Consider the following 15,168-nt stretch of genomic DNA (forward strand, 5'->3'; position numbering starts at 1 on the left):
CAAGTACTCTAACCAGCTAGAATAATAGTTTCTCTGTTTTGTTGTTCAATCTACTTTGTCTTCTCTCTCATGCAAATTTTGGGCCATTGATGATAGTTATTAATACCATGGTATTCTACGAGGAATCCAGAAGGTTATTCAATTACTCAGAGGTTCTTTTTTTTTTTTTTAATGTATTTTTATTTTTTTATTTTTCTCTTGGTTTTTTTTAGGTGGGGGACTAGTAATTAGGTTTATTTTTAATGGATGTTCTGGGGATCAAACACCTGGACCTCCTGCATGCTAGGCGTGCACTCTACCACTGAGCTACACCCTCCCCCACAGTCAGAGGTTCTTAATCTCTTTTTGTACTATGTATCCCTGCAGAAGTCTGATGTCTAGGGACCTCATTTCAGAATATATAAAAGCACATAAAATTGTCTACTTTTAGATTACCAAGGAAACCAATTATATAAAAATAACTAAAATAATAACAACTTGTGATTCATTAATACCTGTGTACTTTTTTTGTTAACACATTAAATGATATCTCACAGTGTACCTAATAACTGCCATATACATTTGAAGGAGTGGTAAGCATAAACAGTTTTTAATATTTTTGCAACAGTTGTCATACAATAAAATGTAATTTCTGTTGGTGACAACATCACAGGTACTGTTAAGCTAATATGGGTTGTTCCTATGGAAATGCTACATTTTAATCAGGGGTTAGTAAAAGTAAAGACATGTATATTTATCCAAGTTCACATATGCCCCTATCCCCTTGAATTCTATTAGGTTAAGAACCTTTGAGCTTGACCATGAAATTTGAATAAGAGCATGACAGAGATGAAGATTCAGTGTCAGGGGGATTTAGGAAAGTTTAGGGGAAGATTGGATATACAGTGCTGGGAGTTTGATTTTTGACTCTACAGAAACTACTGTGAATTTCTTAGCAGGAGGATATTTTATCAGAATAGTAATCAAGGAAAATGATTCTGTTCTCTTTGCTGCCTAATTTGGTGGCAGAGAATCCAGGAAAGGAACTATGTCAGTTGTGAACAAAGGCTTAAGGTAGAGTTTTAGTTAAGGAATCAATATAATTGGGTGGATTAAGTGTGCTGACAGTAGGAAGTACTTGTAGTCATTGATTGCATGACTGAACAATGATTTTGGTGTCCTTAGTCAGAGAGTGAAGTTTGGAAGGGATTGATGGTAATTTTGGAAGGTAAATGAGGTCATGCATGATGGTAAGTGTTGATGTGAATGTCCTAAAAGGAGTAGGAGAGAGGTTATTTGAAAAAGAATGAAAGAACAAAGCATCTGATTTCTAAACATTCTCATAAAGAATAGTATAATACTGTGAATGGCATTAATGGCCAACCTTATAACTGAGCAATTACTATGTGCCTGTGCTAAGTCCTTTTTCTTTTAACAGCTTTATTTATTTAGTTAATTATAATTCACACCCCATACAATTTACTCACTTAAGGTGCAAGTTCAGTGGCTTTTAGTTTATTCATAAAGTGTGCATTCATCATTACAGTCAAATTTAGAATACTTTCATTACTGAAAAAAAAAGTGTATCCTTTAGCCAAAATACCCCAATCCTTCCATCTCTCCCAGCCCTAGGCAGCTACTCATCTACTTTCTGTCCCCATAGATTTGCCTTTTCTGGACATGGCATATAAATGGAACCATGCAATGTTCTCAGACTGAAATTTGGTCCACTTAGCTGCTGCACAGTAAAGCCAATTTACCGACACTGGATTGCAGTGAGGGAAAGCACAGTGTTTACTGCAGGGCACCAAGCAAGGAGAATGGGCATCTAAAGGCCCAAACTCCCTGAGAGGTTTCAGGGAAGAGGTTTTAAAGACAATGTAAGAGAGAGGGTCTCAGCTTGTGTACAGTTCTCTGATTGGTTGATGGTAAAGTAACAGGGGAATGCTTTGGGAATCTCAGTCATCAACCTTCTGGTTCCAACCATTCTGGGCTTCCCATGCTTGTGGTCAGCATGTAGTCACCATCCTCCTCATGGCTGGGGGTCTTAGTTTCTGCAGAACCACTTAAAGATTAGTGCCAGGTTGTTATGTATTTCCCTTGAGGAGGAAGTAGGACTCTGTTTTATTGCTGAACCGTTTAAGCTATCATGACTTTTCTTGTTTGACTGCTTTTCCTTTGTTTCTGCATTCCCTCACTTTCCTAATTAGTTAGCTGCTTGAGTCTGCTCTTTGGGACTCAGGGAAGGCCTGGGAGACTATAAAGCCTTTTTCAACAAACAGGAAGTGGGGAATATGGAGAGACTTTTGTACCTGGGAGTGCTCTGTAGAGTCTTACTTGGTTTCGATAATATGTATTCCTTGTGATTGGCTTCTTTCACTTAGTTTCCAGGGTTCATTCATATCATAGCCTGAGTCAGAACTTCATTCCTTATTATGGCTTAATAGTATTCCATATTTTGCGTATCCATTTATCCATTGATGAAGCTCTCTTTCGGCATGATTTTATTCTGCCTTTTCCCCTGACTGCCAACTGAAGGGGTGTTTGGCAGTTTTCTTCCACTCTCAATTTGCCTTTTTTAAATATTATTCTCATTTCACCTTATTTTGTTCTCAATGGTATATGAGAACAAAGTTGATGTTCTCTGTGTGGAGAATAACTTTCAAACTGAATACTCTTACTCCCAGCCTGCCCCAGGCCATTTGAACAACTTCTTTTGAGAGAATAAGTTTGAAAGCATTCTTTTTCATTCTTTGTTTAATTGCTGTTCAGAGTATTTTGTAGGGTGTATGTTTATTCTTCGTTGTTTTTGTCTGCTTTAAAAAAAATTGAAGGTAGATAAGTGCTTGCTTATGATTTGGAGAATCCTAACCACTTTTTTTTTTAAGTGAAAGTGAGTTTATTTAGAGACATACACATTCCATAGGCAGAATGTGGATCGTCTCAGAAGCCAGGAGCTACCGTAACCACTTAAAAAAGGAAAGGAAATACACACATCACATCAAATATAATCTAAACTGTGAAATAAAAATTCACATTGTGAGAAATTTGTTGACAGCTGGGCAAAGTAAGTTACAATACAGAACTACTTTTACTAAGCAGAGTAGGAGGTTGACACTTAATTATAGTTAACCCTTGAACAAGCGTGAGTTAAGCCAAGTATAATTTATAATCATTCCTCCCATATCTGTGGATTCAGCCAACCACAGACTGTGTAGCATCTGTAGTATTTACCATTAAAAAATATCTACACGTAAGTGGACCCGTGCATTTTAAAACCACGTTGCTCAAGGGTCAACTGTATGGTTTTTTTCTTCCTCTGGACTACATAGGCAGCATAGTTAAAATGAAATCTCCAGGCTTTCCCAGAGCAGTGATCATTTTCACTAGCATTCCCATTTATTCATCCATGAGTGTTTACCAACCTCCTGCTACTTACAACCAGACACCACAGGATGAAATGACTGGCCCGTCAATTAGTTTAGTGTATACTGGGATGCGCAGAAGGCATGCTACACACACTGAACTCTTTCACATAAGTTTCACATGTTAACTCTGTGAAGCAGTAGCTGTTATCGCCATCTCGCTGATGCAGAAACTGAGTGCCTAGAGGTCCGACTGTCAAGAGCAGTGAGAACCAGAATATCATCTTAGAATTTCTGATTGAAAACTCTTCTTCCTTCTGCCTAACGAGAGCCGTTACCAAGCTAAACAAAGGTGTCGAATGGAACTGGACCAAGGAGGCACAATCTCTGACTGAAGCAACATCATCTTGTTCACAGTGAATCCTTTTCGAACCTTTCTAGCCTTAGGTGAAATCGGATTAAATACCCATTTGACATCCTGTGAAAAAAAAAAAAAACTGATGTCCTCCCTTAAAATAATCTGTAAATCCCCGAGTCCTCAGTTTCTTATAATTACAGAATTTGCATAAATATTCCAAGATCTCCTGCTCTCAAACTCCCCATTATCACTCATTCTTCACTTCTTTGCCTTTCTGTTTATTGATGGATCCAAGCAAGGGACCTATCCTCAAGCTTTTATCTTCCACCAAGCCCTTCACAGGGGAAATTAGTGTGAAGCAGACTAATTTGGAAAGAAATGTAGGGCATTAATTCTGGCAACAGCTAACCAAATATTGTGTATTAGACAGCCCTCTTTCTGAAAGTCTTGTAACCTTGTCAACATGAGGCTTTCCTGCCTGCCTCTCTTTCCTGAAAACTGCCTATCAAAGTATTTTTTCTTAAAAAAAAAAATAATAATTCCTCCTTAAGAACTACTTTTAACATTTGACACAACATTGTAAAATGACTATAACTCAATAAAAAAAAAGTTAATAAGAGAAAAAAATAAAAGAAAAAAAAAGAACTAGTTTTAACCTATATGTGTATATATATTTTGCCACATGCATTATCAAAACCTATGAAATGTTACTATTACACCAAATCTCTAGTGAGGTTGTTGAGGCACAGAGAGTTACATAACTTATCCAAGATTACCCAGCCAATTAATGGTAGAGCCAGGACCTGATATTCTCAAATGTCTGGGAAGAAAAGCTGTCTTTCTAACATTAGTAGGATAGTCTTATAAGTCTTGCTTAAAATTTTTCTTAATCACTCCTATTTCAGGTGACATCTGCTAGGGAAAATTATTCAGTAAAGTAGCTTTGTGGCTTTATTCAATTTTATGGCAACAGGGCTTACTTAAATATTTCAACCTGACGTTAACCTTTTTCTAGCTTGCAATTTACATCTGGTGGGGGTTTAAAAAGTGGACGTCAAAATTGTCCCTTTCAATGCAGAGTATTTTGTACATGCATGGACTTAGTTTACATTAGGGCTTCTCAACTGCGGCACTACTCACCTTTCGGGCTGCATAGTGCTTGGTTGTGGGGGGGGGCTGTCTTGTGCATTGTAGGATGTTTAGCAGTATTCTTGGCCTTTACCAGGATGTCAGTAGAACCTCCCTCAATGTGACAACCAAAAATGTCTCCAGACATTGCCAAATATCCCCTGGGATTAACCTAGCCCCCTGTTGAGTACACTTGTATTACATCAGAAAGTCTCCCAAGCTTAATATTAAAACGTAACACAACACAAAAATCATACGATGAGTGCCCCCAAGTGTGACAGTGATAATAGTACTTGTCATCTGTCTGTCTCTAAGGAACTCCAGAAACAGCCATTCACTGTTTAGGCTAACCGTAGGTGCTCATGTATCATAGAAATAATAGAGCAAGAATGCCATTATACATGGCTAGAATTAAGCTTAATAAAACTTGACTTAATTGAGACAATCAAATTAGCTGTTCCACTCGCATTAGTCAAGGAGTGATTAGTCCACTTCCCTTTCCTTTCCGATGTTGTGCATATCTCTTCTCTGGCCTGTCTTTTGCTTTCTCCATCACTAAAAGTTGAAATTAGTCCACAGATATTTATCTAGCGCCTTCTGCAAACTTTAAAATGCTGGAATGTTAAAACATAGTGTGCAGAAAGATTATAGAATCATGATTCTTGTGAAATCATTCCAGAGTCCTGTTCATGTCAGGTGAATGGTTGAGCCATCTACAGTGGGTTTAGTGTATTCTTATTCCTTAAGTGTCTCCCAGGACAGAATTGCTGCAATGTGAGTTGCTCATTTTAGACTTTCACTCTGATGGTTCAGATGATTTTCTATACCCAGATTGCTTAAATTTCAATCTATTTTCTCATATATGTTTCCTTTGTGGATATGTGTGTGTGCCCTAGGGCCTCAGAGTTAGAAACCAAAACAAAACGTGAAGTTCAAGTATATTGATGTGCATGTTAACACCTCTCTCTCTTTTTTTATTTTTTTCGTTAGTGTGATTTTTAGTTCAAGATACCTCATTTTATGTTTTTGATTCTCTCATTATCAAGGATAACTTCAATGAGTTTATTTAATATGGGTTATAATCTATTGTAATTTAGTGTAACGAAAAATTGTGTCAAGGTTATTTATAGCGTCATGACCAGCAGGGAAATCAGATTTGCCTGTTGAAGGAAAAGAAACAAAGGTTTTCACTCAGATAGCTTCAACTTCAACTAGCCTCTTACACCTTGGATTCTGTTTCATTCCATTTGGATGACTAGTACTTTTGTGTTTCTGGTAAGGATTATTGCTGCGATGGTATCAAAGAAGTGACTTCTCTGAATGGGAAGCTTGGTCCCATCTAAAGTGTTATAAGAACTTGATGGTTAAAGAAACAGTGATAATACAAATAGATTAGGCAAGAAAAACGTCTCTCTCTCTCTTTCTCTTTCTCTATCTCTCTCTCCCCCCTCCCCCCTCCTCCCCCCTCTCTCTCACCTACAGTGAGAAATTGGTAAGCCAACAAAACGAAACAAAACAAAATGAACAAAAATAAAAACTAGAAGCAGGTAAAGCAAACTTAGGAAGAAATACATAATACTAAATAATATAGCAAGGCAGCTTTTCCACGGGCTTATTCAATAGCCAAAGAATGATTTTCAGTCATAATTAACACCACATCTAAGGAGCAGGAGTTGAGATCCAGAGAGCTCCTATCCTTTTGGACTTGAAAGCAAACTTAAACAGAAAACTGATAAGGTGCTGACATACTGACCTTCTTTAATTTGAGAACAAACTTTCATCTCACAGACTTTTTCTTTCTTATACTGGCTTAAAGAAGATGTATGTAAATGGCTGACAGAAAGTACAGATTTAAGGAAGAATATCTAAGCATATAATCTGTCCCTGGCAACTGAATGGGTTTTCCCTTTATAGTTAGCCCATAGCAGCCTTATCAGTTTTACTTTCTTCCCCAGATGACAGTACCCTCAATCTAAAATGACCTTACAAGGCAAGTTCAACATAATTGTATTCCTAATCCATTGAGAAAGCAGAGAGTAAGTTCTAAAAATTCTCATCACAAGGAAAAAAATATTTGTATTCATATGAGATGATGGATGTTAACTAAACTTAATGTGGTAATTGTTTAGCAATATATGTAAGGCAAATTATTATGCTGTAGACCTTAAACTTTTATGCAGTGCTCTATGTCAGTTATATCTGAATAAAACTGAAAAGCACCCCCCCCCCAAAAAAAAAGGCAGATCTGTAAGTGACTTCATCTCCTAGAGGAAATATAACCATGCTGGTGACAGCACAGCACAACTGCCACAATATTAAATTGTCTTGTTGGATCTAGCAGCTACAGAAACCCTCAAAAAAGAACACATAATGTAGAAGCTGTGGTCTTAAACCCACAAAATCCTGAAAGTATTGGAGAATGGAAGAGATGGAAGGTCTAGTCTAGATGAGACCTTTGATAAAATACCTGTCTCCCTTTAATGGCCAATCAAGTTGTGCTGAATGTTCCAACCAAGGTTATTGGAACTAACCACAGAGTGTTCATAATTAGGTTATTGCCAACCATTCTATTTCAGCCTGTCAGTAATAAATCTCTAAACTGATTTGCCTTATCATGAAAGTCCTTATGACACAAAACCGCAGGTTAGCAAAATACCCATAAAGGCACACAAAGCCGGGAGATTCTGGGTCTCCTTGTAAATGCAATTTTTAATTTTATTTATAGGGCCTCTTGATTCTTATAAAAGAGAGATAAAAGTATAGATGCTTTATAATAGATCTCTTAACACTTAGCATCTCCCAAAAGTGGTACATAAATTGTGGTACCAAAAAGCAAGAGGTAGGTTGACTGTTGCTCAAAGTGGCCAAATTTAGGACTTACGACTCAGCCCACTGAAGGTCTCAAATAGGCGTATGGTACCTGAAGTAGAATTTTAAAAAATACACTCAAGTTACTGTGGTAAAGCTTTCAATTATTCATGCTAATGGCGGAGGTGATGAAAAGAGCCAAATGAAACTATAAATAACCCTTAAACTTTATCTTAGCCATCCATTCCAACATCTCTTATACAAACAAGTTTAACAGTTTAGCAAAATCCGAGTAAAAATGATTTGCTTATTTCTTTACTTTTCTTTCCTGGTGTCCTAATGGAGATAGTGCATAGTGAAAATAACTCCAATATAGTGTCACATTTTAAAAAATGAAGAAAAAATGAAGGAAAAATGAATAAAAAGAGCAGAAATGGAACATCTCAATTAACCACATTTCGGGTTATTATTGGTTTTTCAAGAAACAGTTCTCATAGCCTCTAGTCACTGTTGAGTTTAGCCAGGGAAAATAATGGAAAAAGTCTAGAACTCTACTAGAATGTTTGAAAATGTCTTTCTGCTACTATTCTTCTTAAAAAAATGTTTGGATTTGAAATCTAAGATATTTGAAAATGAAACTATATTGAAATATTAAAATGGTCTTGAATAAAGGCTAATGATTCTCTTCTGTTGCTTTAAAGAGATAGAAATTGCATTACTCAACACTGACCTAAGGTAGATTCATCAAAATGTATTCCTAAAGTTAATAGCAAATTGTAATTATATAAAAACCTCCAAGCTGAGCTGCTTCAACATTCGTGTCAGCCTCTGCTGTATGTGCAGCCTGCCTGACTTTTTCCCTGTTTGTTTTCCTCCACATCCCTCCCCTCATCACCGACATAACCACGCACAGGCCTACCCACCTTCTGTGCATGCGGGGTCATTTTAAAACAAATCTCGTTTTTAGCCATAGAGTGAGAAAGCAAGGAGTATCTATGAGGGGAGTGGCTTCAAAATGAACCTAATACTTTAAAGGAAGTTGATTAGGTGGGAATAGGGGACTCTGGGTATACACAGTAAACTTTTGACTGTCTTATTCTCAGTTTTCTTAAGTGAACCAACCACAAAGTCCATACTTGGAAATCCTTTGTGAATGAATACTCACTTCTAATTTGGCTTCAAGGCCGGTATGTGGCAAGTGAATGAGCTTAACCAAGTTCACATTTCACATCAATGGACTCTTGGAAATTAGAATTTTTTAAAAAGTCTCTCAAAGAACTCTCACTAATGCCACACGTGTCCCTGCCTTTCTTCCTAGTGACCTTACTGATCTTATCTCCCCCTAAATTACCCTCTCCCCACCCACGCAACATGAATGAGGAGGGATACGTGATCAAATTATGACTAAGGATAACATTTACAAACACTTTGTTTCTGTTTACCATTTAGATCTTTCTGTTCATTTAAAAAAAAGTACAGTGCTTTTTGGAGCTTTCTCATCTATCATATGAGATCAGATCTCTTTACTTCCTTGGCTATTGTGAATGTATTGAATCTGCAGTGTTTAACTTAACCTGGAAAAGACATTTTTTTACATCCAAATTATTTCTCAACTGCAATCTGTTTCAGCAAGTCTTTTTCATATTTTGCTATTCTAATTAATATGAAACACAACCTTCTGTTATCAACACTAATTATTCATATATTTTTGCAATCAGTTATACCTATCTTTTCCTCAAAAAAAGAATTAAACTTGAGAAAATTAGACAAATATTAGATCAGGAAAATGAACTGTAACCAGAGGTGAGGGTTTGCACAAATTTGAAACCCCATAATCATACACGGTTCTGCTGTGAACCTTCTAGATGTTATATGAGAAAGGGAAATGTGGTCAGTTATAAGATCAACTGTCCATAAGTTAAAACAGATTGGTGTTTTATGCACATAGTTTTTCAGAGAAGTAAGGGGCTCTAGGACCAAGTAGAGTGGTCACTGGGGTAGATGGACATTGACAATTTCCCAGAGTGAGAGTTATCTGGATTTTATAAATTTGTTCTGATAAGATGGGTCCACAGATGTCCTTTAAGAAACCACTGAGCTAAAACAAGAGTCTCAATGTTCCTTGTCTATTTTTCAGGCTGGTTATTGGTTGAGAAGACATAACTCTAAAAATGTCCAGTAGCATTCTTAGTAGCAATCTTATTACTATGAGTTCCTTTCCACTGAAGGCTTTTAACCATGGAACCCAAAGAGGCAGAGAAGCAGAGTTGTACAAAATAAGCTGTGTATGAAAGTTCCTTAGGCATTGTTCATTCTGTTTTTAGTTCTATCAGTATAATTGAAGCTAAAGCTTCAGCTCAAGAAAATCTTATAATGCATTGGAAAATTGTTACTATGTTATCTATGGGAGCCTCCACCATAAAACTATCGTTGTTGAAGCAATGCTGCAACAAATGTTGGCTGGACATAGCCAAATAGGAAGGAGGACAAAAATACTGCATTCTTCCAGGTAGATCAATGTGAATTCTTGAGATTCTATTTTCTTTTGGTGTGATACTGGTTTAAGCTCAAAAGTTCTCTCCTCAACCAGCATAGTGATAGAATCTGAAACAAATACTTTCTCCATTAAAAAAAAAAAAAAAGAAATTATCCTACATGGACCTTAATTGGCTTCTGTAAGAGATGAATGACTATTGTGCTTCATTGTAATCTTATTGATAAGCCCTACTTTTAAATGACAGAAAAGAAATATGATGAAATCACATCAATAATAACAGCTAGTATTTATTGAGATTTTTCTATATGCTTGCACTGCGCTGAGCATTGCACCTGCTTTATCTCACTTCATTTTATGAACTACCCAGTGAGATAGCACTTTTCTTTATCCATTTTATTAATGAAGAAACTGAGACATAGAAAAATGAACACCTTGCTCAAGGACACAAGGCCAGCAAGGAACAGATAAGAGAACCAGAACTTAACTCCTGGTCTGATTGTGAATGACATAATGACATATAAATGTTAAGTATGCTGGATTCTGAGTCTGTCTCTCATTCTTGAGTGGCAGGTGAAATTTCTAGGGGAATAGCCTTGCCATTGAAAGAAAGGGGAGGAAATGCCATGGGACGAACAGCTGAAGCTTATGAAAATATGAATTTCCTGGACTAGTTTTGACGTATCTATCAAGAGAAAGCGTTTTCCTTCCTGCAGTCAAGAAGTAAGGCGTGAAAAAGCTAGACTTTTCAGTGGCCATACCTGCATCAAAGTGTTTCAAAACCTTTTGAATTGTTGAATTTATTCATTCCTAAAGAGCTTCTTTACACACAGAGGAGGAGTGTATGTACAGCCCAAGAGTTATGAGTAGATTGTGTGTGAAATATTATCCTGAAGTGCTGCAGAATTCTCTCTCCAATGACACCATTTAGATTAAATAGTTTTCAGGGCAGAATAATGTCCTCTGAAGGACTGATTGTGCCTCAGTGATACATGGATTCAACTTTTCTTTTTAAGTTTTTTAATATTAAAAATTTTTTCTGAATTGGTGTTTGAAAAACCCTATGGTTTTACAAATATTATTACTTAGATAAAACTAGGTTGATTTTTTTTTAAAGGAGGAAGTGAATTTAAAGCCAAAACTCCAACAAGTTAAGCCTTACGGGAAGCACATTGTTAAAGGAACAATTATGGAGTTGATGCATGAAGGTCTGACATTTGGAAAAACTTGGTAGCATTAGTTCTTTCAGTCACTAGCTACTTACTGCCAAGCATTAGGCTTTCCTTCTGTAGACTGTGGCTAAGTAACTGGGAGGAATCATAGAAGGGTAGGATTAAGTTGAATAGATTGTGTCTCCTTTTTATTTCTTCCCCCATTGTGTTAAGTGATGGAATATTTCGTGTACCTAGTTATGACTTTTTAAAACTGTATCTTTTTTTCATTTCCTTCATGAAGAGCATTTCCTTACTTGCAGACACAATGTATATCCAGTGGATAAGTGGACACTGTTTCCTTAGCTTTTTCCTTCTTTAGCGTTCTATTTTCCAAATCCTTTGTGAAATATCAACAGTCCTAGTATCTCTTTCTTTTCCCTCAACCCTTGTAGTTTGATTTCCTTACATGCAATGTTGCAGGGCTGGGAAGCAGATAAAATAGTCTTGCCCAAGTCAAATAAGATGTCTAAAGATAAAAGATACCGTGAGCTGCAATTAAATAATGCCCAAGGGTCAAAGTAGTTTCCCTTTGCATAATAGCTACCTTACTCAGATGACAATTCCCAAGTATGAAGTGTGCTTTAGAAAATGTACTCACTCACTCACTCAATTTTTCTTTCAAATTCAAAACTACTTTACAGGGGAGGGTATAGCTCAGGGGTAGAGCATACTCAGCATGCAAGGGGTCCTGGGTTCAATTCCCCAGTACTCCTGTTTAAAAGAAAATTGTAATAATAAAAAATAAATAAACCTAACCCTCCCCCCAAAAAGAACAAAATTACTTTAAAGTTGGAATTGTATTTGGAATAATTTCACAGGTTGACTTTTTCTCTCTCTCTTTGTTGATGTTCTCTTTCCGTCTCATCTCAGATCTAATCAGGAATTACTTTAGGAAAGGATATGGATTTTTTTAACTTAAATATCTTATTGCATTTCTTGCATTGCATCTTGAGAATGAATTTGTTTTCACTGGTAACTGCTTTGCATTTTTCAAAATGAGCCTAGCCCTCCTCATCTCATCTGGGAAATGAAGCATGAGAGCAAATTCAAATAATGTGTTTTTCCTTCTTCTTTCTAGATGGTAAGGTGGAAGTTACAAAAGAAGGTGTGAAGCTGTGCACGATGGGTCCAGGGAAAGTGTTCGGAGAGTTGGCTATTCTTTACAACTGTACCCGGACGGCGACCGTCAAAAGTAAGACTCTTATTTTTCCAATACTTTCAGCGTCTTTTTTCCTTAGCCCTGTGAGGTACTAATTAACATCCCTCTTGATTTAATCTTTGCAATTTTATTAATCTACATTTTAATTATTGCTTTGCAATACAGTTGGTATTTTCGTCCTAAAGGATGATTGTTAACAATGAGTTAAATTAAATTTTCTCACTGACTTATGAAAAGTATCCTTTAACCTGGAACTCATAAAGTAGGTTTTACAGAAGGATATAATTTTATAAATTAGAATTAAACAGGAGCACGACTTTTAATTTTTCTGCCTTGAAAGCCGCAGAATCATATTTAGGAAATTTTTACATATCTGTCTATTTGGGTTTCATTTCCCCACATAAATTCTTCTTATTCCTTTGATGGTTTAGAAAAATTAAGAGGAGAAATGTCCTTCGTCTCATTCAAACACTGAGATATATCCTGAATTCTAGAACTGCCGTCTGAGTGTATTCTTGTCCTCAGCTGCTCATCAAGCTGTATATTATAGCATTTTTCTTTTCTACTGATTGAGCTTATTTTAAATCAAGGCAATAAAGCAGCTTGTTTCCCTAATTTTACATGTATGTGTATATATGATTTCTCTAGCAACTTTTATTGCTTGGTGGAAGCAGCTGCAATAGTTAGAGGGGGAAGAATGATTTTAAATACTTCTTCCTGACTACAGGATGTAACTAGTGTACAACAAACAGAGCTGAATGCAAAAGTCAACAGTGAACAGTCCATTGCATCTCAGGCAGACGTGTGTATTTCATGTTTGAAAAGTTCTTCTGACACATTATCCTGTGGATGATCGCAGAAACAAGTTACTTTGATTACGTTGTGTTGTTAAAACAATCCTGTGGGTAAAATGACAATTCAGTTGCTAATGTCAGTTAGTTTTATCTGGATGTCACTATTTTGTATATATATATTTCTCTCTCAGAGGTATGGCATATGACTGACAATATGATGTATTGAAATTTGAGCTGTAGAGAACTCCAGAATGCATGACCAGCTAGAGTCCCAGAAATTCTTATAGGTCTTGCTAGTGAATCCCAGTTTTATTCATTGAAATCAGCGTGACAGCAGTTGAGGCCCTTATGAGATGAATCCTTCTTGGCATTTGATTCTTGATCTCTGAAAGCTTAGGGTTCTTTTGATTGATAGGCGCTGCCATGTTTTTATTTCATGTGATCATTTAATTGTATGACTCAGAGAATAATGAAGCCCGATGAACTGTAACAGATTCTGCCAGAACCTTAACTCACTTAAAGTGTCTTAACTAGAAAAAAAGAGCAGTCATGACTCCATTAAGTGAACACATTTTACTATCATGCTTTATTTTCATGAGAAATATATTTCTCTTAGGGCAAAAAAAATGGCCAGAATAGCACATTTGAATTAAAACAGACTTTCTCAGAATTGTGAGTTGTTTTTTAAGATTTTACAATATTTAAATTTTAAAAAGATTTCAGCCTTGTATACTGCTTGCTTAATCTAATTAAAACTACAAATTTTTCAGAGGTCAACAATTGGTAGTAACATGGTGCCTAATCTTCTGAAATATTAAATTATTATGAAATAAGTATTTGAAATAGACTGAATAGAGTATTTAAATGAATTTTATAGGGATAAAGATTTTTCATAAAATGATTGCTTCATAAAAGTCAATTTTCTTATTAGGTTCCTATAAAATATTGTTCATCTGCGCTAGCCTCTAATGTACTCGTGTTTGGTAAACTTAAATAGACACAACGTGTCTGATTCAGCAAGGAAGAACTGGGTGTTGAATGCAAATTATAATCCTAGCTATTTTAGGGTCAGAACATTCATCACTAGAGGATATGAGAGATGTTCTTTGACACAGACTCGGAGATATCTCATGTATGTTTGGATGTATGTGTGTTCACAGTGCCTACTTAAGATGTGGAGGTTGTACTGAGAAAAGTGTATGGTGATGGTGGGCAAATACGTCGCTGTGTTTGTAGGTGCAGAGGTTTTGTGCATGAGTAGGGAATGATATCTATTAGCATCTAATCCTTCTGAATTTTATGTAAGAACAATTAGGTGTGAATAATGATTATTTGCTGTTCAAGACCATTTGTGTTGTCTTCTAGACTATGCAGGGAGATGATGTTTATGACTGTAGTCCTTAAGTACTATTTGAAATTTGTTTAAATTATGCCCTCAGGCTGATCACATTATAGTTCCGATTTGATTCCATTGTGGGTGCTAGTTTTACCAAATGACAACAGACAATTCTATCTTATCCTTTCCATGTGATATGTTGAAATGTCCTTATTTGGCTTTTTAGATCCGGTCATTTCTCAGGATTCAAGATTGCATCGACTCTTGTCTGTTTCTTCCTGACCATTGTTTTGTTAGTGATGACCATTTGGAGTCACTTTCAGAGTGGATTCATCCACTTGGATATGATAGTCTAAGTCTCAGAACACTGCCCTTCCTCCTGGGTAGCGTTTTTCTTTATCACTTACCTGGCTTGTGACCCCTCTTGCCCCAACATCACCCACTTTCTTTCATGATTAAACATGTTGATGATCCCATTCTGTTTTTTTTCTCCCTTGCATTTTAACGTATTCTTAATTGTACAGTCATAACTA

The 15,168-nt window shown here is 36.3% G+C and overlaps 1 protein-coding gene across 3 annotated transcripts in view; it reads left to right on the forward strand.

Moving 5' to 3' along the window:
* Positions 1-15,168, forward strand: part of PRKG1 (protein kinase cGMP-dependent 1) — a 1,107,834-nt gene that overhangs the window by 403,572 nt on the left and 689,094 nt on the right. For all 3 annotated transcript variants that reach the window (XM_032491411.1, XM_006181681.3, XM_032491412.1), the window contains exon 3: positions 12,425-12,538. In XM_032491411.1, the coding sequence (XP_032347302.1) occupies positions 12,425-12,538 (114 nt within the window). The remainder of the gene's footprint in view (positions 1-12,424; positions 12,539-15,168) is intronic.

The sequence above is a fragment of the Camelus ferus genome, chromosome 11 (genome assembly GCF_009834535.1).
Source record: "Camelus ferus isolate YT-003-E chromosome 11, BCGSAC_Cfer_1.0, whole genome shotgun sequence".
Taxonomy (NCBI): Eukaryota; Metazoa; Chordata; class Mammalia; order Artiodactyla; family Camelidae; genus Camelus; species Camelus ferus.